The following is a 24,711-nucleotide window of genomic DNA, read 5'->3' as shown; positions in this document are numbered from 1 at the left end:
AATTGAAGGAGCTTTGAATTATCACGAATGAGTTTCACCTCTGGGAAATTTGCAGTGAGCCCACTCTGCCTTGTCTGACTCACAAATGCAACTATGAACCCTGAATCTGAGGACTTTGAAAAATAAGCAATAGCAAGTCAATTGGAGGAGGAAATCGGAAAGTGAAGCACTGTGAATTCACAGTAAGTTTCTTATTTATTTTTCCTCAATTATCCCCTGGCCTGTACTCACAAATAATCAGAAATGCACAACTGTACACCAGGTGAGGACAGAGAGAAAGGGGGACTCTCTGTGGTCAGAGAGCCCTGGTTTTCTCTTTTTCGTCCTTTTCCATTCTCCTGCAGCCCCCAGGCAATCTGAGTGGCAGTGGCAGCAGCTATGGTGAGCCAGGAGCCTAAAACTCTTAGGAAAGGGATCCTTCTCTCTGACCAGGGAAGCTGTGGCCCTGAGAGAGAATCCTGGTGGCTTTTGTTCTCTCTATATCCTCTCACTGCTTGGCCCTGGAGTCAGACACAATGGTGGGAAATGCAGTGTACTAAAGCCACACCTGTCCGGCCAGAGGACTGGAGGGGACTAGAAAGAACTAGAAAGTATTGCAGAGCGTGCAGAGGGAGGAAGATTAAGAAAGAAACATCATGCAATGATATCTGGACTCCTGGGCTCACCCATTACCTGTGCATGCATAAACACAACCCCAAACAGCTCCAAATCCAAAGGCCTTGCAAACCAAAGCAGGAGTAGGCACTGCCCAGGTCCCAGAATGGCCACTGGGTGGCGCACACACAGGACGGGTCTGATAAGCACTGCAAAGCCTGGAAAACGGAACCAAGGGGAACTGCCCACCAAACACAAGTAGGAACTTGTAATCCCTAACTGGGTCAGTAGCCTGCTAACCAAAAAAAAAAAAAAAACCCTCCACATTCTGTGTAATATTTAAACAATGCCCAGAGCTCTATAACATGATATTCAAAGTGTACGGGATTTAATCCGAAATTACTCCGCATGTGGAGAACGAGGAAAATCTTAGCGTCTCCAAACGGAAAAGCCAAACAACAGATGCTAATCCTGACATGACACAGGTGTTGGAATAACAAAGACTTTAAAGGCGCTATTGTGACCATAGGAAGAAATGGAAAGAGAGGAGGAGAGAAAGTAAATAGATAGGAGAGATACAAATAGAGAAACAGAAAAAGAGATGAATAGAGATAGGCAGATAGAGAGACAGAAATATAGAGATATGAAGAGAGACACTAAGAAACAGGAGCACCAAAGCAAAATAGAGGAGACTGAGCTGTAAGAGGGAGCTATAGAAGAAAAATGTAAAGGGATGAACAGCAACGGGACAGAGAAAAAATAAATATGGACATAAAGACAGAGATGGAAGAACATAGTGATAGAAAGCAATGCAGGAGATAGAGAAATAGAATAGTAGAGACAGAAATATAGCCAGTGCACATGAAAGCTATAAAGCAATTCATGGTCGTTGTCTAAATTCAATATATCATTAGGGTTGCATAATGCTAATATTCTCCTTTTAACATTTCTCCTAAATTTATTGGTCGTAATACTTCCACAAAAGAACTTTCATTTGGCCGGGCACAGTGGCTCACGCCTGTAATCCCAGCACTTTGGAAGGCCAAGGTGGGTGGGTCACTTGAAGTCAGGAGTTCAAGACCAGCCTGGCCGACATGGTGAAACCCTGTCTCTATTAAAAATATAAAAATTAACTGGGCGCGATGGCATGTGCCTGTAGTCCCAGCTACTTGGGAGGCTGAGGCAGGAGAATAGCTTGAACTCGGGGGGCAGAGATTGCAGTGAGCTGAGATCGTGCCACTGCACTCCACTCTGGGCCACAGAGTAAGACTCCAAAAAAAAAAAAAAAAAGAATTTTCATTCTTAAGTTCTGTGGTATTCTGAAAAGTAGTTTGTACAGAACTGGCAATGTAAATGTTTGATTTTTTCCTTTTCTGTTTTCAGAATGAGGTAGTGTCTTAGAAACCTCCAGAGGAGACTTTATTTTGCTATACCATGTTTTTCTTTTTTTCTTTTTTTTATATATTATACTTTAAGTTCTAGGGTACATGTGCACAATGTGCAGGTTTGTTACATATGTATACATGTGCCATGTTGGTTTGCTGTACCCATTAACTCGTCATTTGTATATCTCCTAATTCTATCCCTCCCCCCTCCCCCCATCCCATGACGGGTCCAGTGTGTGATGTTCCCCTTCCTGTGTCCAAGTGTTCTCATTGTTCAATTCCCACCTATGAGTAAGAAAATGTGGTGTTTGGTTTTTTGGCCTTGCGATAGTTTGCTGAGAATGATGGTTTCCAGCTTCATCCTTGTCCCTACAAAGGACATGAATCCATCCTTTTTTATGGCTGCATAGTTTTCCGTGGTGTATATGTGCCACATTTTCTTAATCCAGTCTATCATTGATGGACATGTGGGTTGGTTCCAAGTCTTTGCTATTGTGAATAGTGCCGCAATGAACATACGTGTGCATGTGTCTTTATAGCAGCATGATTTATAATCCTTTGGGTATAAACCCAGTAATGAGATGGCCGGGACAAATGGTATTTCTAGTTCTAGATTCTTGAGGAATCGCTATGCTATGGTTTTCAAGATTTTGTGTAGGTGTTATTCTTTTGGTGCTTACAATGTCCTACCGATGGTTAGTGAGAGCCACGGCCATTGTTTTTCTTTGAGTAGAGTCCAAGGCAAACCAACATGCCTCACCCTCAGTCCTGTTAATAAAGCAGGTTCAAATCTTCTCAGAGCGGCCCTGGGTGGTTGCCTCCAAGTGGACTTGCAAATGTGAAAAGGAAGGTGATTCAGGGCCCTAATCAGAAGCTTCCTGGCAGGACCAGGTCCTGGAAGCAGTGTTGGCTGCTGCAACTCTGAAGAGCAGGTTGTGAGCCTGCTGTGGAACTGCCCTCTCCCAAGGGCCGTGGCCAGCTGGCACCAGGGTCGGCTTTCCCACATCTGCACTCCCCCTGCTGCAGGCCTGAGCTCTCCATGCCCCTGGCTCTCTCCTGCAGAGGGCCTGCCCTCAGTGGCCAAAGGAGGGCGCTGGAGAACGGACCTGAGCAGACAGGCAGGAGCTCCTCTGCAGGTCCTCTCAGGCACCACCCCTTCTGGAAGGAAGGCTTGGGAGTCCCCTAAGACAGATCCTCAGTCACTTCTCTCTGCCTGTGTCTCAGAAAGACCAGCTCCTCCTACTGTCTTCTGTGCTAGGGATTACTTCCTTGTTGAGTGGCACCTGAATTTTGAGAGGTTCCTCTGCTCCTCTTCATCTTGTCCCTTTCCTTCCAGGCCCCGCAGAGGAAGGCATGCGGTGGGCCCTAGCCCTGCTTCTAGCTCTCCTGTCTCCTGGGGAGTGTGCTGCCTACAGAGAGGCTCATGGGTTTTGTTTTGTTCTTTTCTTCTTTTGCAAGGGGTGCCATACTAAGAAATGCCTCATTATATTTTGTGTTGTTTCCATTGCAGCCAGTCAGAAATCTTCCAACTTGGAAGGGAAAACGAAGTCAATCACCGGGCCTACTGGGTCACCTGCTGAAATCACCTGTGATCTTCCTGGAGTCAGTACCTTATACATCCACTGGTACCTACACCAGGAGGGGAAGGCCCCACAGCGTCTTCTGTACTATGAACCCTACTACTTCACGGTTGTGTTGGAATCAGGAATCAGTCCAGGAAAGTATGACACTGCAAGCACAAGGAAGAGCTGGAATTTGAGACTGCAAAATCTAATTGAAAATGATTCTGGGGTCTATTACTGTGCCACCTGGGACAGGCACCATGATTCAGACCTGCCCTGCACCACACTAAAAATCTGCCTGTGGTTGCTTCTGGTACACAAGATAGACCAGCCAACTCTTATTTCCTGCCCTGAATTTACTGTATTCTGTACAAAGAGAAACACAGCTTAACTCCTGCTCTCCCCGCTAATATCACACTCCCCTGGGCAGCAGCTGCATCCTGTTCCCCACTCTCCCCCAGGACTTTCCCGAAGACCAAGTTGCCATCTCCAGGCCTCAGCTCAGCAGCCTGGCTGAGAGCAAGGTTCTCTCAGCTCTCCTAGGACATGGGGGAGGCCCACTCACTCTGCTTCCTAGGACAGACAGGTACACCTAGAGTCCAACTGTGAAGCAAGATATTTTGGACAGCAAATGGGAAGGGTATTTATACTGAATCATGTATCCAATCATGGTCCAGAGATCACAGCTGAGAGTGGCGCTTATTCCTTATGTCCAAACAATATACGCAATACTATAATGACCACCAAAACACTAGGCCTAGATATGCAGTTGAACATTCTCGCCCTCTGCCCTCCCTTTTATTCTCTCCCTCCTTTCTTACTTCCATGCATGCTTTTATTATTTTTCTCTCCCTCCCTCCCTTCTTCCTTTCCTTCCATCTTCCCTCCCTCCCCCGCTCTTCCTTCCTTCCATCCATTCTCCGTTTCTTTCCTTCCTTCCTTCCTGGCTTTTCTCTCTCTTTCTTTCCTTTTTGGGTACATAATCAGAATACTTTTTCCACAAAATCATTTGAAATAATTTTTCTCTATTTGTTCATGCCAATATTGATACAGGTACTTTAAATGTTCAATCTTCATTTTTAAATTTTGGAAATTTGTTGTGTTACTTTGTTTTGTTTCATATTTGTTTTGTATATACAAAACATTTACATGGAACTGAAGTCAAAATTATAGAAGATGCATTTGAAGATTTTAGCATCCGTTGTAGAGTTCTCGTTCCTCTTTTCTCCCTCACCCTATAGGTAAAAATATTTTTATGAGTTTTCTTGAACTTTTTAACTTTGTTTGTCATAGCACAGTATGTATCAATTCTATTTAAATGACATATTTATATTTTTTGTTCATATATTTGTTTTTTATACATTTTAATCAATCTCTTATTTTCCTGTGTCCGGATTTTGTGTCTGACTTCTAAAGGTGCACATACTTCATAAGTATGCACAAAGAAATCCATATCATGCATTTGAATGTTTTTATGCATTGATTATTTAATGATGGCATCATTGATCTATCAGGAATTTTTATACAATAATTACTGTATTAGTAATAATAATACTGGCCAGGCCTGGTGGTTCATCCTGTAATCCCAGCATTTGGGTAGTCCAGTTGTTAGGATCACTTGAGGCCAGGAGATTGCGACCAGCTTAGCCAACATGGTGAAACCCTGTCTCTACTAAAAATACAAAAAATTAACTGGCTGTAGTGGTGCACACATGCGACCCCAGCTACTTTGGATGCTGAGGCAGGAGAATCTCTTGAGCCTGGAAGGTAAAGATTTCAGTGAGCTAAGATCACACTACTGCTATCAAGTTTGGGCAACAGAGTGAGACACTGTCTCAAAAAAGTTAATAATAATAATAATAATAATATTGATGGTAAATATGGGTACTGACATTCTGGTAGTTAATTTACTAAGTACATTACTTTCTATTTTATTTAATCTATACAGAAACTTCATTAAAGGTTTAAAGTACTGTTGAATTTAACATTAGAAATTCGGGGGTTAATTAACATTTCCTAAGTCATATACTTTAACTTGATAATGATTGGAATCCAAGCTCTGCGATTCTGAAAATGAGATTTGTTAATTCAGTTTGCATTCCCCCATCTTTAGGAGTACTTGCATTTTTTACATTATGGGTCATTTACAGTTCTTCTTTTCTGAATTGCCTTGTCACACTCTTGACCTATTTTCCTTTTGGAAGATAAATTTTTTCTCGTTGGTATGAAAGACTTAATATACACCATTTTAGAGAAACTGACCCTTTATCAAATGTGTTGAAATATATCTTCTCCTATGTTATTATTTTATTTGACAACTTTTGGCGAATTGCACTTTGAAAAATCAAATCTATCAATTTTTCTAGGGTCTCTATTTTGACGTCAGGCTTAGAGAGGCCAATCTCACCTAGAATTTGTATGCAATTCATCATAGTTTAAATGTAATGATTTTCTTTTTATTACAACTTAATTACTACTTGTGACTGCTAAGGTAGAAATGCAACAATATTTGTTTCCATATGGTAGGTCAATACCCAAAAGAGAACTTATTAAATAATTGACTATTTCCTTGTGGATATTAACATATAACTTTATCACATGAGAAAATATTACATACATGTGGTTCTCTTTCTGGATTTTCCACTGTGTTCCATGAATCTTGTCATTCTAGTGCCGGTATTGTCCTCTCTTCAGCGCTGTAGCTTTGTAGTTCTTTTCACATTCTGATGAGGTTTCTCTCATTTTTTTGTTTTAAGAATTTTCTGTGCATTCTAGTGTGATCTCAATCCTCTCCCTTCCCATTTTTAAACCGTGGGACTTCTGTCCAGCAAGACTTTTTCACGCTCCAAGGCAGGCAAGCTCCCCGGCTTCACAAGAACCCTGAGAACTCAGCTTTCAGAGCTGCTCCTATGGCAGCCTCATGTCCTGTACGTGTGGTCCAGAGGCAGAGGGAGACCAACCAGAGCCCCCTCCCTTTCTCATTCCCAGCTGTGATGACAGCAGAAACTAAACTCTCTGAGCTGGGCCAACACCACAACTGAGAGGGACATTGTTCTACATCTCATTACACATATTTCAAACTTGTGTCTTCTTATAGAGGAGGTGAAAATCTGTGTATGGCCTAGTGAATTTTCACAATTATATTACTCTACTTGTTTTTTCCCCTATATTTCCATCTGTGAATCCAGGTGCGCTGCAGATCTCAGTCTGCTTTCTGAGTATAGGGCTGACAAATAAAATATACAATGACAGACAATTTGGAAGTTCAGGTAAATAACAAGTTTTTAGTTTAAGTATGTTCCAAATATTGCATGACATGGCACCCTGAACTACTTTAAAAAACAAACAAACTCCTACTTCGATGAACAAAAATCCTCTCAAAAAGAGATCACACCCACAGGATCACATACACACACACCCCACACACATACACCCATTCATCTTAGAGCAGAGTCCAAGACCCACCAACACACATGATCCTCAGTCCTTTTTTATTTTATTTTATTTATTTATTTATTTTTATTTTTTATCATACTTTAAGTTCTAGGATACATGTGCGCAACGTGCAGGTTTGTTACTTAGGTATACACGTGCCACGTTGGTGTGCTGCACCCATCAACTCGTCATCTACATTAGGTATTTCTGCCAGTCTATCCCTCCTCCCTTCCCCCACCTCATTACAGGCCCCACTGTGTGATGTTCCCTACCCTGAACCCATGTGTTCTCATCGTTCAATTCCCACCTATGAGTGAGAACATGCAGTGTTTGGTTTTCTTTCCTTGCAATAGCTTGCTCAGAATGATGGTTTCCAGCTTCATCCATGTCCCTACAAAGGACATGAACTCATCCTTTTTTATGGCTGCATAGTATTCCATGGTGTATATGTCCCATATTTTCTTAATCCAGTCTATCATTGATGGACATTTGGGTCGGTTCCAAGTCTTCGCTATTGTGAATAGTGCCGCAATAAACATACGCCTTGGGTGGTGCCTCCAAGTGCCCTTGCAGATGCGAAATTTCGGCAAGGTGGTTCAGTTCCCTAATCAGAGACTTCCTGGCAGGAGAAGGTCCTGGCATTAGCATTAGCTGCTGCAACTCTGAAGAGCAGGTTGTGAGCCTGCTGTAGGACTGCCCTCTCCCAAGGGCCATGGCTATCTGGTGCAAGGGTGGGCTTTCCCCACATCTGCGCTCCCTCTGCTGCAGGCCTGAGCTCTCCATGCCCCGGGCTCTCTCCTGCAGAGGGCCTGCTCTCATCTGCCACAAGAGGGCGCAGGAGAACAGACCTGAGCAGAGAGGCAGGAGCTCCACTGCCGGGTCCTCCCAGACACTACTCCTTCTGGGAGGAAGGCTTGGGAGTCCCCTGAGACAGATCCTCAGTCACTTCTCTCTGCCTGTGTCTCAGGAAGACCAGCTCCTCCTACTGTCTTCTGTGCTAGGGATCACTTCCTTGTTGAGTGGGACCTGAGTTTTGAGAGGATCTTCTGCTCCTCTTCATCTGATCCCTTTCCTTCCAAGGCCCAAGAGAGGAAGGCATGTGGTGGGCCCCAGCCCTGCTTCTAGCTCTCCTGTCTCCTGGTGAGTGTGCTGCCTATAGAGAGGTTTTGTTTTGTTTTCTTCTTTTGCAAGGGGTGCCATACTAAGGAATGTCTCATTATATTTTGTGTTGGTTCCATTGCAGCCAGTCAGAAATCTTCCAATTTGGAAGGGAGAACAAAGTCAGTCACCAGGCCGACTGGATCATCTGCTGAAATCACCTGTGATCTTCCTGAAGTCAGTAGCTTCTACATCCACTGGTACCTACACCAGGAGGGGAAGGCCCCACAGCGTCTTCTGTACTATGACACCTCCAGCTCCAGGGTTGTGTTGGAATCAGGAATCAGTCCAGGAAAGTATGATAATTATGGAAGCACAAGGAGGAACTTGAGATTAATACTGCGAAATCTAATTGAAAATGATTCTGGGGTCTATTACTGTGCCAACTGGGACAGGCACAGTGATTCAGACCTGCTGAACACCACACTGAAAATCTGCCGTGTGGCTGCTTCTGATACACAAGACAGAACCACCCCCTCTCATTTCCTGCCACCAAATTTACTGTATGCTGAAAAAGAGAAACACAGCTTAACTCCTGATCTCCCCTACAGGATTACACTCCCCTGGCAGCAGCTGCCTCCTGTTCCCCACCCTCCCCCAGGACTTCCCTGAAGACCAAGCTGCCATCTCAGCTAAGCCTCAGCGAAGCAGCCTGGCTGAGAGCAAGGTTCTTTAGTTCTCCTAGGACGTGGGGGAGGCCCACTCACTCTGCTGCCTAGGACAGACAGGTACATCTAGGGTCCAGCTGTGAAGCAAGATATTTTGGACAGCAAATGGGAAGGGTGTTTATACTGAATCGTGTATCCCATGATCCAGAGATCACAGCTGAGAGTGGTGCTTATTCCTTATGTCTGTAACAATATAAGCAATGCCATAATTACCACTAAAACACCAGGCCTAGATATGCAGTTGAACATTCTCTCCCTCTGCCCTCCCTTTTATTCTCTCTCTCTTCTTACTTACTTCTTTGCTTGCTTTTATTATTTTGCTCTCTCTCCCTTCCTCGTTCCATCCCTCCATCCCTCCCTCATTCCTTCCTTCCCTCCCTTCTTCCCTTTTTCCTTCCATCCATTCTCCTTCCTTTTTTTCCTTCCTTCCTTCTTTGCTTTTATCTCTCTTTCTTTCCTTTTTGGGTACATAATCAGAATACTTTTTCCACAAAATCATTTGAAATAATTTTTCTCTATTTGTTCGTGCCAACATTGATGCAGTTACTTTGAATGTTCAATCTTCATTTTTATATTTTGGAAATTTGTTGTGTTACTTTGTTTTGTTTCATATTTGTTTTGTATATATAAAACATTTACATGGAACTGAAGTCAAAATTATAGAAGATCCATTTGAAGATTTTAGCATCCATTGTAGAGTTCTCGTTCCTCTTTTCTCCCTCACCCTATAGGTAAAAATATTTTTATCAGTTTTCTTGAACTTTTTAACATTGTTTGTCATAGCACAGTATGTATCAATTCTATTTAAATGACATATTTATATTTTTGTTCTTATATTTGGTTTTTATACATTTTAATCAATCTCTTATTTTCCCATGTCTGGATTTTGTGTCTGACTTCTAAAGGTGCACATACTTCATAAGTATGCATACGGAAATCCATATCATGTATTTGAATGTTTTTATGCATTGATTATTTAATGATGGCATCATTGGTCTATCAGGAATTTTTATACAATAATTACTATATTAGTAATAATAATACTGGCCAGGCCTGGTGGTTCATCCTGTAATCCCAGCATTTGGGTAGTCCAGTTGTTAGGATCACTTGAGGCCAGGAGATTGCAACCAGCTTAGCCAACATGGTGAAACCCTGTCTCTACTAAAAATACAAAAAATTAACTGGCTGTAGTGGTGCACACATGTGACCCCAGCTACTTTGGATGCTGAGGCAGGAGAATCACTTGAGCCTGGAAGGTAAAGATTTCAGTGAGCTAAGATCACACTACTGCTATCAAGTTTGGGCAACAGAGCGAGACACTGTCTCAAAAAAGTTAATAATAATAATAATAATATTGATGGTAAATATGGGTACTGACATTCTGGTAGTTAATTTACTAAGTACATTACTTTCTATTTTATTTAATCTATACAGAAACTTCATTAAAGGTTTAAAGTACTGTTGAATTTAACATTAGAAATTCGGGGGTTAATTAACATTCCCTAAAGTCATATGCTGTAATCCAAGCTCTGTGGTTCCGAAAATGAGATTTGTTAATTCAGTTTGCATTCCCCCATCTTTAAGAGTACTAGCATTATTTTACAACTTTATAGGTCATTTATACTTCTTCTTTTGAGAATCGCCTTGTCATACTCTTTGCCTATTCTTCTTTTGGAGGATTAATTTTTTCTCCTTGGTCGTAAGAATTAATATACACCATTTTAGAGATACTGACCCTTTATCAAATGTGTTGAAGGTATTTCTCCTCATTTGTTATTATTTACATTTGGCACCTTTTGGTGAATTTGTCTTTAAAAAAAAAACAATTCTATCAATTTTTCTAGGATGTCTCGTTTGATGTCAGGCTTAGAGAGGCCAATCTCACCTAGAATTTGTATGCAATTCGTCATCGTTTAAGTCTAATGATTTTCTTTTTATTACATGTAAGTCAGTATTTGTGACTGGTAAAGTAGAAATGCAACAATATTTGTTTCCATATGGTAAGTCAATACCCAAAAGAGAACTTATTAAATAATTGACTATTTCCTTGTGGATATTAACATATAACTTTATCACATGAGAAAATATTACATACATGTGGTTCTCTTTCTGGATTTTCCACTGTGTTCCTTGAATCTTGTCATTCTAGTGCCGGTATTGCCCTCTCTTCAGCACTGTAGCTTTACAGTTCTTTTCACATTCTGATGAGGTTTCTCTCATCATTTTTTTCTTTTAAGAATTTTCTGTGCATTCTAGTGTGATCTCAATTCTCTCCCTTCCCATTTTTGGACCATGAGACTTCTGTCCAGCAAGACTTTTTCACGCTCCAAGGCAGGCAAGCTCCCCGGCTTCACAAGGACCCTGAGAACTCAGCTTTCAGAGTTGCTCCTGTGGCAGCCTCATGTCCTGCTCCTGTGGCAGCCTCATGTCATGTCATGACCTCTCCCTGTGGTCCAGAGGCAGAGGGAGACCAACCGGAGCCTCCTCCCTTTCTTATTGCCAGCTGAGATGACAGGAGAAACTTAACACTCTGAGCTGGGCCAACACCACAACCGAGAAGGACATTGTTCTATATCACATTATGCATATTTCAAACGTGTGTCTCTATATGCTACTTATAGGGGAGGTGAAAATCTGTGTATGCCCTAGTGAATTTTCACAATTATATTACTGTACTTGTTTTGTCCCCTATATTTCCATCTGTGAATCCAGGTGCACTGCAGATCTCAGTCTACTTTCTGAGGGTAGGGCTGAGAAATAAAATATTCAATACCAGACAATTTGGAAGTTCAGATAAATAACAAGTTTTTAATTTAAGTATTTCCAAATATTACATTATATGGCACCCAGTACTACTTAAAAAAAAAAAACAAAAACAGAAAAAAACAAAAAAAACTCATACTCCTACTTTAACGAACAAAAATCCTCTAAAAAAGAGATCACACCCACAGGATCACAGGCACCCCCTGCCCCCCGCCCCCACAGACACACATACACCCATTTACCTTAGAGCACAGTCCAACACCCACCAACGTACTGATCCTCAGTCCTTTTAATAAAGCAGCTTCAACCCTTCTCAGAGTGGCCTTGAGTGGTTGCCTCCATGTGTCTGCAGATGCAAAAAGGAAGGCAGTTCAGGGCCCTAATCAGAGGCTTCCTGTCAGGACAAGGTCCTGGCTTCAGCATTAGCTGCTGCAAGACTGAAAGGCAGGATGTGAGCCTGTTGTGGGACTGCCCCTCCAAGGTCTGAGCCTGTTAACTCAGGGGTCAGCTTCTCCTACATCTGCAGTCCCTCTGCTGCAGGCCTGAGCTCTCCATGCCCTGGGCTCTCTTCTGCAGACGGCCTGCTCTCAGCGGCCACAGGAGGGCGCTGGAGAACGGACCTGAGCAGAGAGGCAGGAGCTCCTCTGCAGGTCTTCCCAGGCACCACCTTTTCTGGAAGGAAGGCTTGGGAGTCCCCTGAGACAGATCCTCAGTCACTTCTCTCTGCCTGTGTCTCAGGAAGACCAGCTCCTCCTGCTGTCTTCTGTGCTAGGGATCACTTTCTTGTTGAGTGGCACCTGAGTTTTGAGAGGGTCTTCTGCTCCTCTTCATCTTGTCCCCTTTCTTTCAAGGTCCCAGAGAGGAAGGCATGCGGTGGGCCCTAGCCCTGCTTCTAGCTTTCTTGTTTCCTGGTGAGTGTGCTGCCTACAGAGAGGCTCATAGGTTCTGTTTTGTTTTGTTTTCTTCTTTTGCAAGGGGTGCCATACTAAGGAATGCCTCATTATATTTTGTCATTTCCCATTGCAGCCGGTCAGAAATCTTCCAACTTGGAAGGGATAACAAAGTCAGTCACCAGGCCAACTGGGTCATCTGCTGAAATAACTTGTGATTTTTCTGGAGACAGTAACTTTTATATCCACTGGTACCTACACCAGGAGGGGAAGGTCCCACAGCGTCTTCTGTATTATGACGTCTCCAACTCAAGGGATGTGTTGGAATCAGGACTCAGTCCAGGAAAGTATTATACTCATACACGCACAAGGTGGAGTTGGATATTGATACTGCGAAATCTAATTGAAAATGATTCTGGGGTCTATTACTGTGCCAACTGGGACAGGCACAGTGATTCAGACCTGCTAAACACCATACTTAAAATCTGCCTTGTGGCTGCTTCTGGTACACAAGATAGAGCCGCCCCCTCTCATATCCTGCCACCAAATTTACTGTATGCTGAAAAAGAGAAACACAGCTTAACTCCTGACCTCCCCCTAATATCACATTCCCCTGGCAGCAGCTGCCCCCTGTTCGCCACCCTCCCCCAGAACTTTCCTGAAGACCAAGCTGCCATCTCCAGGCCTCAGCTAAGCAGCCTGGCTGAGAGCAAGGTTCTCTTAGCTCTCCTAGGACATGGGCAAGGCCCACTCAATCTGCTACCTAGGACAGACAGGTACACCTAGGGTCCAGCTGTGAAGCAAGATATTTTGGACAGCAAATGGGAAGGGTATTTTTACTGAATCGTGTATCCAATCATGGTCCAGATATTGCAGCTGAGAGTGGTGCTTTTTCCTTATGTCTGTAACAATACAAGCAATACTAAAATTACCACCAAAATACCTGGCCTAGATATGCAGTTGAACATTCTCTCCCTCTGCTCTCCCTTTTATTCTCTTTTTTTCTTCTTTGCTTGCTTTTATTTTTTTCTCCCTTCCTTCCTCCCTCCCTCGCTCCATCCTTCTATCCCTTCTTCCCTTGTTTCCTTCCATCCATTCTCCTTCTTTTCTTTCCTTCCTTCCTGCTTTACTTTTCTCTCTCTTTCTTTCCTTTTTCTGGTACATAATCAAAATACTTTTTCCACAAAATCATTTGAAATGATTTTTCTGTATTTGTTCATGCCAATATTGATACAGCTACTTTAATTGTTCAGTTTTCATTTTTATATTTTGGAAACTTGTGTTACTTTGTTTTGTTTCATATTTGTGTTGTATATATAAAACATTTACATGGAACTGAAGTCAAAATTATAAAAGAAGATGGATTTGAAGATTTTAACTTCCATTGTAGATTTCTTGTTCCTCTTTTCTCCCTCACCCTATAGGTAACAATATTTTTATCAGTTCACTTGAGCTTTTTCACTCTGTTTTTCATAGTGGAGAATGTATTGCTTCTATTTCAATGCCATATTTATATTTTCATTCTGATATTCTGTTTTTGTACATTGTAATCAATCTTTTATTTTCCTGTGTCTGGATTGTGTGTCTTACTTCTAAAGGTGCACATACTTCATAAGTATGCATAAAGAAATCCATATTATGTATTTGAATGTTTTTATGCATTATTTAATGATGGCATCATTGTTCTGTCAGGAATTTTTACACAATAATTGCTGTATTAGTAATAATAATCCTGACCAGGCCCGGTGGCTTGTGCCTGTAATCCCAGCATTTGAGTATTCCAGTCAATAGGAACACTTAGGTCAGGAGACTGTGACCAGCTTAGCCAACATGGTGAAACCTTGTCTCTACTAAAAGTACAAAAAATTAGCTGGCTGTAGTGGTGCACACATGTAATCCCAGCTACTTTGGATGCTGAGGCGGGAGAATCTCTTGAGCCTGGAAGGTGGAGTTTTCAGTTAGCTAAGATCACACTACTGCTCTCCAGTTTGGGGAACAGAGTGAGACTCTGTCTCAAAAAAACTAATAATAATAATATGATGGTAAATATGGGTACTGACATTCTGGTAGTTAATTTACTAAGCACATTACATGCATATTTTATTTAATCTATACAGAAACTTTATTAAGGATTTAAAGTACCATTGAATGTAACATAAGAAATTGGGGGTTTAATTAACATTCCCTAAATCATGGACTTTAATTTGATAATGATTGCATTCCAAGCTCTGTGGTTCCAAAAATGAGATTTGTTAATTTGGTTTGCATTCCCCCATCTTTAGGAGTACTAGCATTGTTTTACAACTTTATAGGTCATTTATACTTCTTCTTTTGAGAATCGCCTTGTCATACTCTTTGCCTATTCTTCTTTTGGATTATTAATTTTTTCTTATTGGTCATAAGAATTAATATACACCATTTTAGAGATACTGACCCTTTATCAAATGTGTTGAAGATATTTCTCCTCATTTGTTATTATTTACATTTGGCAACTTTTGGTGAACTGAACTTTGATAAAAACACAATAAAATCTATCAATTTTTCTAGGGTGTCTAGTTTGATGTTAGGCTTAGAAAGGCCAATCTTACCTAGAATTTGTATGCAATTCATCATCGTTTAAGTCTAATGATTTTCTTTGTATTACTACTAAATCACTATTTGTAACTGGTAAGGTAGAAATGCAACAATATTTGTTTACATATGGTAAGCCAATACCCAAAAGAGAACTTATTAAATAATTGACTATTTCCTTGTGGATATTAACATATAACTTTATCACATGAGAAAATATTACATACATGTGGTTCTCTTTCTGAATTTTCCACTGTGTTCCATGAATCTTGTCATTCTAGTGTCAGTATTGTCCTCTCTTCAGCACAGTAGCTTTATAGTTCTTTTCACATTCTGATGAAGTTTCTCTCATTATTTTTTTGTTTTAAGAATTTTCTGTGCATTCTAGTGTGATCTCAATCCTCTCCCTTCCCATTTTTAGACTGTGAGACTTCTGTCCAGAAAGAGTTTTTCATGCTCCAAGGTAGGCAAACTCCCTGGCTTCACAAGGAGCCCTACTGGGTGCTGATTTCATTGGGCACCAGATATCAGGGAAATCAGCCCTCAATATTTCAGTGTAGGTTATTTTCTGTTTTCCCTAAGTGTCAGCCAGTCTGAGAAATAAAGAGAAAAAGTACAAAGAGAGAAATTCTACAGCTGGGCCACCGGGAGTGACATCACATATCGGCAGGTTCCATGATGCCCACCTGAGCCGCAAAGCCAGTAAATTTTTATTAGGGATTTCAAAAGGGGAGGGGTGTATGAATAGGGAGTAAGCCACAAAGATCACACGTTTCAAAGGGCAATAAAAGATCACAAGGGCAGAAGGGCAGAGCAAGATCACAAGGCCAGGGCAAAATTAGAATTACTGATGAGTTTCCATGTCCCACTGGGTACATTCTATCTTGATACTATCTTCCTTACCAGGAAACAGGAGTTGAGAGCAGAAAACTGGTCTGACTAGAATTCACCAGGCTGGAATTTCTCCAACCTAGTAAGCCTGAGGGCACTACAGGAGACAGGGCGTATTTCATCCCTTATCTTCAACCACATAAGACAGACACTCCTAGAGCGGTTGTCAATAGGCCTGCCCCTGGGAATACATTCCTTCCCCAGGGTTATTCCTTGCTGGGAAAAGAATTCGCGATATTTCTCCTATTTGCTTTCTGCAAGAAGAAAAATATGACTCTGTTCTGCCTGACACCACAGTCAGTCAGACCTTATGGTTATATCCCTTGTTCCCTGAAAATTGCTGTTATCCTGTAAGAACAGGTTGCCTAGATTTGATATTGTTCAAACACACATGTTTTACAAATGATTTGTACAGATAATGCAATCATCACAGGGTCCTGAGGTGACATACATCCTCAGCTTATGAAGATGATGGGATTAAGAGATTAAAGTATAGACAGGCATAGGAAATTATAAGAGTATTGATTGGGGAAGTGATAAATCTCCATGAAATCTTCACAATTTGTGTTCAAAGACTGCAGTAAAGACAGGCATAAGAAATTATAAAAGTATTAATTTGGGGAACTGATAAATGTCCATGAAATCTTCACAATTTATGTTCTTCTGCTGCAGCTTCAGCTGGTCCCTCCATTCGGGGTCCCTGACTTCCCGCAACAAACCCTGAGAACTCAGCTTTCAGAGCTGCTCCTACGGCAGCTTCATGTCCTGCACGTGTGGTCCAGAGGCAGAGGGAGACCAACCAGAGCCCCCTCCCTTTCTCATTCACAGCTGTGATGACAGCAGAAACTGAACTCTCTGAGCTAGGCCAACACAACAACAAAGAGGGACATTGTTCTACATCTCATTATGCATATTTTAAATGTGTGTCTCTATATACTTCTTAGAGAGGAGGTGAAAATCTGTGTATGCCCTACTGAATTTTCACAATTATATTACTGATTACTGTACTTGTTTTGTCCCCTATATTTCCATCTGTGAATCCAGGTGCACTGCAGATCTCAGTTCACTTTCTGAGGGTAGGGCTGCCCAACAAAACAGACAATACCCAGGGAATTTGGAAGTTCAGGCAAATAACAAGTTTTTGGTTTATGTATGTTCCAAATATTGCATAACATGGCACCCTGAACTACTTAAACAACAACAACAACAACAACAACAACTCATACACCTACTTCAATGAACAAAAATCCTCTAATAAAGAGATCACACCCACAGGATCACAGACACCCCTTCCCCACCTCCACCCCCCGACACACCCATTTACCTTACAGGAGAGTCCAAACCCACCAACATACATGATCCTCAGTCCTTTTAATAAAGCACGTTCAACCCTTCTCAGAGTGGCCTTGGGTGGTTGCCTCCAAGTGCCGTGCAGAGGCAAAAAGGAAGGCAGTTCAGGGCCCTAATCAGAGGCTTCCTGGCAGGACAAGGTCCTGGCATCAGCATTTGCTGCTGCAACTCTGAAGTGCAGGGTGCGAGCCTACTGTGGGACTGCCCCCTCCGAGGGCTGAGCCGGCTGGCTCCAGGGTCAGCTTCCTGGACATTTGCAGTGCCTCTGCTGCAGGCTTGAGCTCTCCATGCCCCTGGCTGTCTTCTGCAGATGGCCTGCTCTCAGCTGCCACAGAGGGCGCTGGAGAACGGGCCTGAGCAGAGAAGCAGGCGCTCCTCTGCAGGTCCTCCCAGCACCACCCCTCTGAGAGGAAGGTTTGGGAGTCCCGCAAGGTAGATCCTCAGTCACTTCTCTCTGCCTGTGACTCAAGAAGACCAGCTCCCCCCACTGCCGTCTGTGCCAGAGATCACTTCCTTGTTGAGTAGAACCTGAGTTTTGAGAGGGTCTTCTGCTCCTCTTCATCTGGTCCCTTTCCTTCCACAACCCCAGAGAGGAAGGCATGCAGTGGACCCTAGCCGTGCTTCTAGCTTTCCTGTCTCCTGGTAAGTGTGCTGCCTACAGAGAGGCTCACGGGTTTTGTTTTGTTTTGGTTTTTTTCTTCTTTTGCAAAGGATGCCCTACTAAGAAATGCCTCATTATATTCTGCCAGTCACATATCTACTAACTTGGAAGCAAGAAGAAAGTCAGGCACCAGGGGGTCAGGGTCATCTGTTGTTATCACCTGTGATCTTCCTGTAGAAAATACCTTCTACATCCACTGGTACCAACACCAGGAGGAGAAGGCCCCACAGCATCTTCTGTGCTATGACCCCTTCACTCCAGGGATGTGTTGGAATCAGGAGTCAGTCTAGGAAAGCCTGATAATTATGGAAGTATAAGGATAAGTCAGAAATTTATACCTCTAAAACTAAATGAAAGTGACTCTGGGGTCTATTACTGTGCCAACTGGGACAGGCACAGTGATTCATACTTGCCCTACACCACACTGAAAATCTGCCTTGTGGCTGCTTCTGGTACACAAGGTAGAAATGACCCATCTCATTTCTTGCCACCAAATTTACTGTATTCTGTACAAAGAGAAACACAGCTTAACTCCTGATCTCCCCACTGATATCACACTCCCCTGGCAGCTGCACCCTATTCTCCTCCCTCCCCCAGGACTTTCCTGAAGACCAAGCTGCCATCTCCAGGCCTCAGCCAAGCATCCTGGCTGAGAGCAAGGTTCTTTCAGCTCTCCTAGGACATGGGGGAGGCCTGCTCATTCTGCTTCCTAGGACAGACAGGTACACCTAGGGTCCAGTTGTGAAGTGAGATACTTTGGACAGCAAACGGAAAGGGTATTTATACTGAATCATATATCCAGAGATCACAGCCCAGAGTGTTGCTTATTCCTTATGCATATAACAATATAAGCAATACTGTAATTACCACTAAAACACTAGGCCTAGATATGCAGTTGAACATTCTCTCCCTCTAACTTCCTTTTATTTTTCCTCTCTCTACTTTCCTGGTTACTTGCTGTTTTTCTACACGTCCCTTTTTCTGCCCTCCTCTCCCTCCCTCCCTAGTTCCCTTCCTAGCTTACTTGCCTGCCTTCCTCCCTTCCTTCCTTCCTTCCTTCCTTCCTTCCTTCCTTCCTTCCTTCCTTCCTTCCTTCCTTCCTTCCTTTCTTCCTTCCTTCCTTCCTTCCTTCCTTCCTTCCTTCCTTCCTTCCTTCCTTCCTTCCTTCCTTCTCTTCCTCCCTCCCTTCCTTCCTTCCTTTTTTCCTTTCTTCCTTTTCTCTCTCTTTCTTTTTTGGGCACACAATCAGAATACAGAATAATTCTCTATATGTTCATGCCAACTTTGATATAGCTAGTTTATTCGTTCCGTTTTCATTTTTATATTTTGGAAATCTGTTGTATTGTTTTGATTTGTGTATGTAAAGCCTTTACAGGGAACTGAAGTCAAAATTATAAAACAAGATCAATTTCGAGATTTTAGCTTCTATTCTAGAATTCTCTTTTCTGTATCTCACCCTGTGGGTAACAATATCTTTATTAGTTCAGTTGAACTTTTTCACTTTTTCTCATTTATTCAGAAGTCTATCACTATTACAGAAATTCATCTTTTGCTTGTCATATGTGCAGTATGCATTGTTTCTATTTGAATGGCATATTTATGTTTTTGTTCTGATATTCTGCTTTTATACATCTCAATCAATCTTTTAGTTTCTGATGTCTGCATTTTCTGTCTTACTTGGAAGGGTGAACATAATTCAGAAGTATGCATAAAGAAATCTGTATCATTTCATTAATATTTTATTCATTTATTACTTGATATTGATATCATGATCTATCTGGAATTTTTATACAATGATTACTGTAGTAATAATAATATTGATGATAAATATGGGTACTGACTTTCTGGTAATTACTGTACGAAGCACATTACATGTATATTTTATTTAATCTTCACAGAAACCTTATTGACGGGTTTAAGTACCATTGAATATAGCATATGAGAAATTGAGGGGTTACCTAACATTACCTAAGTCATATACTTTAATTTGATAGTGATTTCAATCCAAGCTCTGGGGTTCAGAAAATGAGATTTGTTCATCCAATTTGACTTGTCTTATCTTTATGAATACTAGCATTATTTTACAACTTTATAGGCCATTTATACTTCTTCTTTTGTGAATTGCCTTTTCATACTCTTTGCCTATTCTTCTGTTGGGGTATTAATTTTTTCTTATTTGTTTGTAAGAATTAATATACACCATTTCCTAGATATTGATCCTTTATCAAATGTGTTGAAAATATTTCTTGTCATTTGCTTTCATTTATTTTCAGCACCTTTTGGTGAACTGAACTTTCTATATTACTTTTAATAAAATCTATCAACTTTTCTAGGGTCTGTATTATGATGTCAGGCTCAGAGAGACCAATGTCACCTACAATTAGTGTGCAATTCATCATCGTTTAAGTCTGATTTCCTGTTTTCAGTTTTATTACAAGTAAATCTCTAACTTTTTAAGTTAGCAACCCAAGAATATTTGTTTCCATATGGTAAGTCAATTCCCAAAGGAGAACATAGTAAATAATCAAGTATTTCCTTGTGGATATTAACATACAACTTTAGGACATGATACAATATTACATACATGTGACTCTCTTTCTGGACTTTCCACTGTGTTCCATGAATCTTTTCAGTTTAGTGCCTCTCTTCAGCACTGTAGTTTTATAGTTCATTTTATATTCCAGTGGAGATTGTTTCTCTCATTACTTTTTTGTTTTAAGGATTTTCTGTGCATTCTAATGTGATGGCAGTTCTCTCCCTTCTCATTTTTAAACCATGAGAGTTCTATCCCAGGCAGGATTTTCCTGGCTCCAAGGCAGGTGAGCTTCCCTCCTTCACAAGGACCCCGATGACTCAGCTTTCAGAGCTGCTTCTGTGGCAGCCTCAAGTCCTGTACATGCGGTCGAGAGGCAGAGTGAGACCAACCAGAGTCCTCTGCCTTTCTCATTCCCAGCTGTGATGTCAGCAGAAACTGAACTCTCTGAGCTGGGTCAAAACAGCAACCAAAAGGGACGTTGTTCTACATTTTATGAATATCTTAAACATGTGTCTAAATATTTTTTTTTTTTACAGAAGAGGTGAAAATCTGTGTGTGCACTACTGAATTTTCACAATTATTTTACTATACTTGTTTTATCACCTATATCTCCATCTATGAATCCAGGTGCACTGCAGACATCGGTCAGCTTTCTGAGGGTACGGTTGCTAGGTAAAATATGCAATACTCAGGAAATTTGGAAGATCAGTTCAATAACAAGTTTTTAGATTAAGTATGTACCAAATATTGCATGACATGGCACCCTGTATTACTTTAAAAAAAGAAACAACTCACACTTCTACTTGAATGAATGGAAATCCTCTAATAAAGAGATCACACACACGGGCACACATTCCCAACACACACACACACATACACACACACACAAACTCACACAGGATCACACATACACCCGTCCCACCCCCACACATCCATTTACCTTAGAGGAGAGTCCAAGACCCACCAACATGCCTGACCCTCAGTCCTGTTAATAAAGCAGGTTCAGACCTTCTCAGAGTGCCCCTCAGTGTTGCCTCCAGTGTCCTTGCAGACGTGAAAAGGATGGTGGTTTAGGGCCCTAATCAGAAGCTTCCCCGCAGAATGAGGGCCGGGCAGTGGACTTACCTGCTGTAACTCTGAAGTGCTGGGTGTGAGCCTGCTGTGAGACTGCCCGCTTCAAGGCCTGAGACTGTTACCTCCAGGGTCAGCTTCCGCCACATCTGCACTCTCTCTGCAGCAGGCCTGAGCTCTCCACGCTCCGGGCTCTCTCCTGCAGAGGGCCTGCTCTCAGCTGCCACAAGAGGGCGCAGGAGAACGGACCTGAGCAGAGAGGCAGGAGCTCCACTGCCGGGTCCTCCCAGGCACCACCCTTGCTGGGAAGAAGGCTTGGGAGTCCCCTAAGACAGATCCTCAGTCACTTCTCTCTGCCTGTGTCTCAGGAAGACCAGCTCCTCCTACTGTCTTCTGTGCTAGGGATCACTTCCTTGTTGAGTGGGACCTGAGTTTTGAGAGGATCTTCTGCTCCTCTTCATCTGATCCCTTTCCTTTCAAGGCCCAAGAGAGGAAGGCATGTGGTGGGCCCCAGTCCTGCTTCTAGCTCTCCTGTCTCCTGGTGAGTGTGCTGCCTATAGAGAGGTTTTGTTTTGTTTTCTTCTTTTGCAAGGGGTGCCATACTAAGGAATGCCTTATTATATTTTGTGTTGCCTCCATTACAGCCAGTCAGAAATCTTCCAATTTGGAAGGGAGAACAAAGTCAGTCACCAGGCCAACTGGGTCATCTGCTGAAATCACCTGTGATCTTCCTGAAGTCAGTAGCTTCTACATCCACTGGTACCTACACCAGGTGGGGAAGGCCCCACAGCGTCTTCTGTACTATGACACCTCCAACTCCAGGGTTGTGTTGGAATCAGGAATCAGTCCAGGAAAGTATGATAGTTATGGAAGCACAAGGAACAACTTGAGATTGAGACTGCGAAATCTAATTGAAAATGATTCTGGGGTCTATTACTGTGCCAACTGGGACAGGCACAGTGATTCAGACCTGCTGAACACCACACTGAAAATCTGCCGTGTGGCTGCTTCTAGTACACAAGACAGAACCACCCCCTCTCATTTCCTGCCACCAAATTTACTGTATGCTGAACAAGAGAAACACAGCTTAACTCCTGATCTCCCCTACAGGATTACACTCCCCTGGCAGCAGCTGCCTCCTGTTCCCCACCCTCCCCCAGGACTTCCCTGAAGACCAAGCTGCCATCTCAGCTAAGCCTCAGCGAAGCAGCCTGGCTGAGAGCAAGGTTCTTTAGTTCTCCTAGGACGTGGGGGAGGCCCACTCACTCTGCTGCCTAGGACAGACAGGTACACCTAGGGTCCAGCTGTGAAGCAAGATATTTTGGACAGCAAATGGGAAGGGTGTTTATACTGAATCGTGTATCCCATGATCCAGAGATCACAGCTGAGAGTGGTGCTTATTCCTTATGTCTATAACAATATAAGTAATGCCATAATTACCACTAAAACACCAGGCCTAGATATACAGTTGAACATTCTCTCCCTCTGCCTTCCCTTTTATTCTCTCTCTCTTCTTTCTTTCTTCTTTGGTTGCTTTTATTATTTTTCTCACTCTCCCTTCCTCCTTCCATCCCTCCATCCCTCCCTCCCTCCTTCATTCCTTCCTTCCCTCCCTTCCTCCCTTTTTCCTTCCATCCATTCTCCTTCCTTTTTTTCCTTCCTTTCTTCTTTGCTTTTATCTCTCCTTCTTTCCTTTTTGGGTACATAATCAAACTACTTTTTCCACAAAATCATTTGAAATAATTTTTCTCTATTTGTTCATGCCAACATTGATACAGCTACTTTAATTGTTCAGTTTTCATTTTTATATTTTGGAAGTTTGTTGTATTACTTTGTTTTGTTTCATCTTTGTTTTGTATATATAAAACATTTACATGGAGCTGAAGTTAAAATTATAAAAGAAGATTCATTTGAAGATTTTAACTTCCGTTGTAGATTCCTCGTTCCTCTTTTCTCCCTCACCCTATAGGTAACAATATTTTTATCAGTTCATTTGAGCCTTTTCATTCTGTTTTTCATAGCGGAGTATGTATTGTTTCTATTTCAATGCCATATTTATGTTTTCGTTCTGATATTCGATTTGGGTTTTTATACATTTTAATCAATCTTTTATTTTCGCGTGTCTGGATTTTGTGTCTGACTTCTAAAGGTGCACATACTTCATAAGTGTGCATAAAGAAATCTATATCATGTATTTGAATGTTTTTATGCATTGATTATTTAATGATGGCATCATTGATCTATCAGGAATTTTTATACAATAATTACTGTGTTAGTAATAATAATACTGGCCAGGCCCAGTGGCTCATCCTGTAATCCCGGCATTTGGGTAGTCCGGTTGTTAGGATCACTTGAGGCCAGGAGATTGCGACCAGTTTAGCCAACATGGTGCTGGCACCAGCTGCACCCTGTTCTCTACCCCACCCTCATGAGTTACCTAAAGTCTAAACTACAATCTCCCAGCTGTGTCAGCCATGCAGCCTGGCTTACAGCGAAGTTCTTTCAGCTCTTCTAGGGGCTGATGGAGACCCATTCCTTCTGCTTCCTAAGACAGACAAGTTCCTCATGGACTGATCTGTAGAGGGATACATTTAGGAAACTCTATAGGAAGACCAGCTGCTCTCAAGCATTTATCCAATTATTGTCTATAGATCATGGCTGAAATAGTGCTTATTCACTGCTCAGGATAAATGTTGGAATAACAACTTTGCACTTCAATAAGACACCTAACATGTATCAGATCTGCTATCTTTTGAACAAACTGATATTTTTGTTGACATATCAAATCATAGTATTATTGGTTTGCATGAGAATGGGTAAAAAAGTGATTGTCATAGATATGCCAACCTACAAATCATATCACAGGTTTTGAACCATCGCAAGCATCCCTGCTGTAATGTGAGCATCTGAAGGATCTGACGCTTGCCTTGCAGCAGAATTCACTCCATCTCCCCTCTGGATATTAGACTGATAATTTGGATCAGGTCTCAGCATGGGCCATTGGGGAAGACTACAGCCCTGCTGAGCGATGGAAGGATTATCCACTCAAGGAGTTCACACATCCTGGCCGACATGGAGAACATGACTAGAACTAGATTTGGAGGGTGCTCGCTGGTGGATTGTGGAATGTAAGCCTGAAGAAGCAGAGTTTAATCCTACAGAGGTATTTTCATAAT

General features: G+C 42.0%; 1 long non-coding RNA gene, 2 pseudogenes and 3 gene segments (V, D, J or C); 5 read left to right on the top strand and 1 right to left on the bottom strand.

Moving 5' to 3' along the window:
• The window catches only part of LOC105497770 (uncharacterized), a 27,910-nt gene extending 6,000 nt beyond the window's left edge, over positions 1 to 21,910 (bottom strand). Inside the window, exons 1-2 of one of the 3 annotated variants that reach the window (XR_011622296.1) lie at positions 21,473 to 21,910; positions 11,808 to 11,911 (exon numbers count right to left, since the gene is read on the bottom strand). This is a non-coding gene — a long non-coding RNA (uncharacterized lncRNA). Of the gene's footprint in view, positions 1 to 11,807; positions 14,394 to 15,253; positions 17,201 to 21,472 lie in introns of those variants that run through there. The other 2 variants (XR_011622295.1, XR_011622294.1) reach the window with 2 other exon arrangements.
• LOC105497771 (uncharacterized) lies at positions 3,168 to 4,084 on the top strand (annotated as a pseudogene).
• Positions 7,876 to 8,967, top strand: LOC105478504 (T cell receptor gamma variable 4-like). The segment is given in 2 exon segments: positions 7,876 to 8,116; positions 8,220 to 8,967. Coding segments are annotated over 2 exon segments (570 nt in total).
• Positions 11,981 to 13,149, top strand: LOC105497769 (T cell receptor gamma variable 5-like). The segment is given in 3 exon segments: positions 11,981 to 12,046; positions 12,417 to 12,476; positions 12,592 to 13,149. Coding segments are annotated over 2 exon segments (601 nt in total).
• Positions 17,381 to 24,711, top strand: LOC139355354 (T cell receptor gamma variable 4-like). The segment is given in 3 exon segments: positions 17,381 to 17,909; positions 22,017 to 22,076; positions 22,180 to 24,711. Coding segments are annotated over 3 exon segments (630 nt in total).
• Positions 17,949 to 19,653, top strand: LOC139362845 (uncharacterized; annotated as a pseudogene).

Source organism: Macaca nemestrina, chromosome 4, assembly GCF_043159975.1.
Source record: "Macaca nemestrina isolate mMacNem1 chromosome 4, mMacNem.hap1, whole genome shotgun sequence".
Classification (NCBI taxonomy): domain Eukaryota; kingdom Metazoa; phylum Chordata; class Mammalia; order Primates; family Cercopithecidae; genus Macaca; species Macaca nemestrina.
Note: the sequence above shows the minus strand (reverse complement) of the source record. Positions and strands in the feature narration are given on the sequence as shown.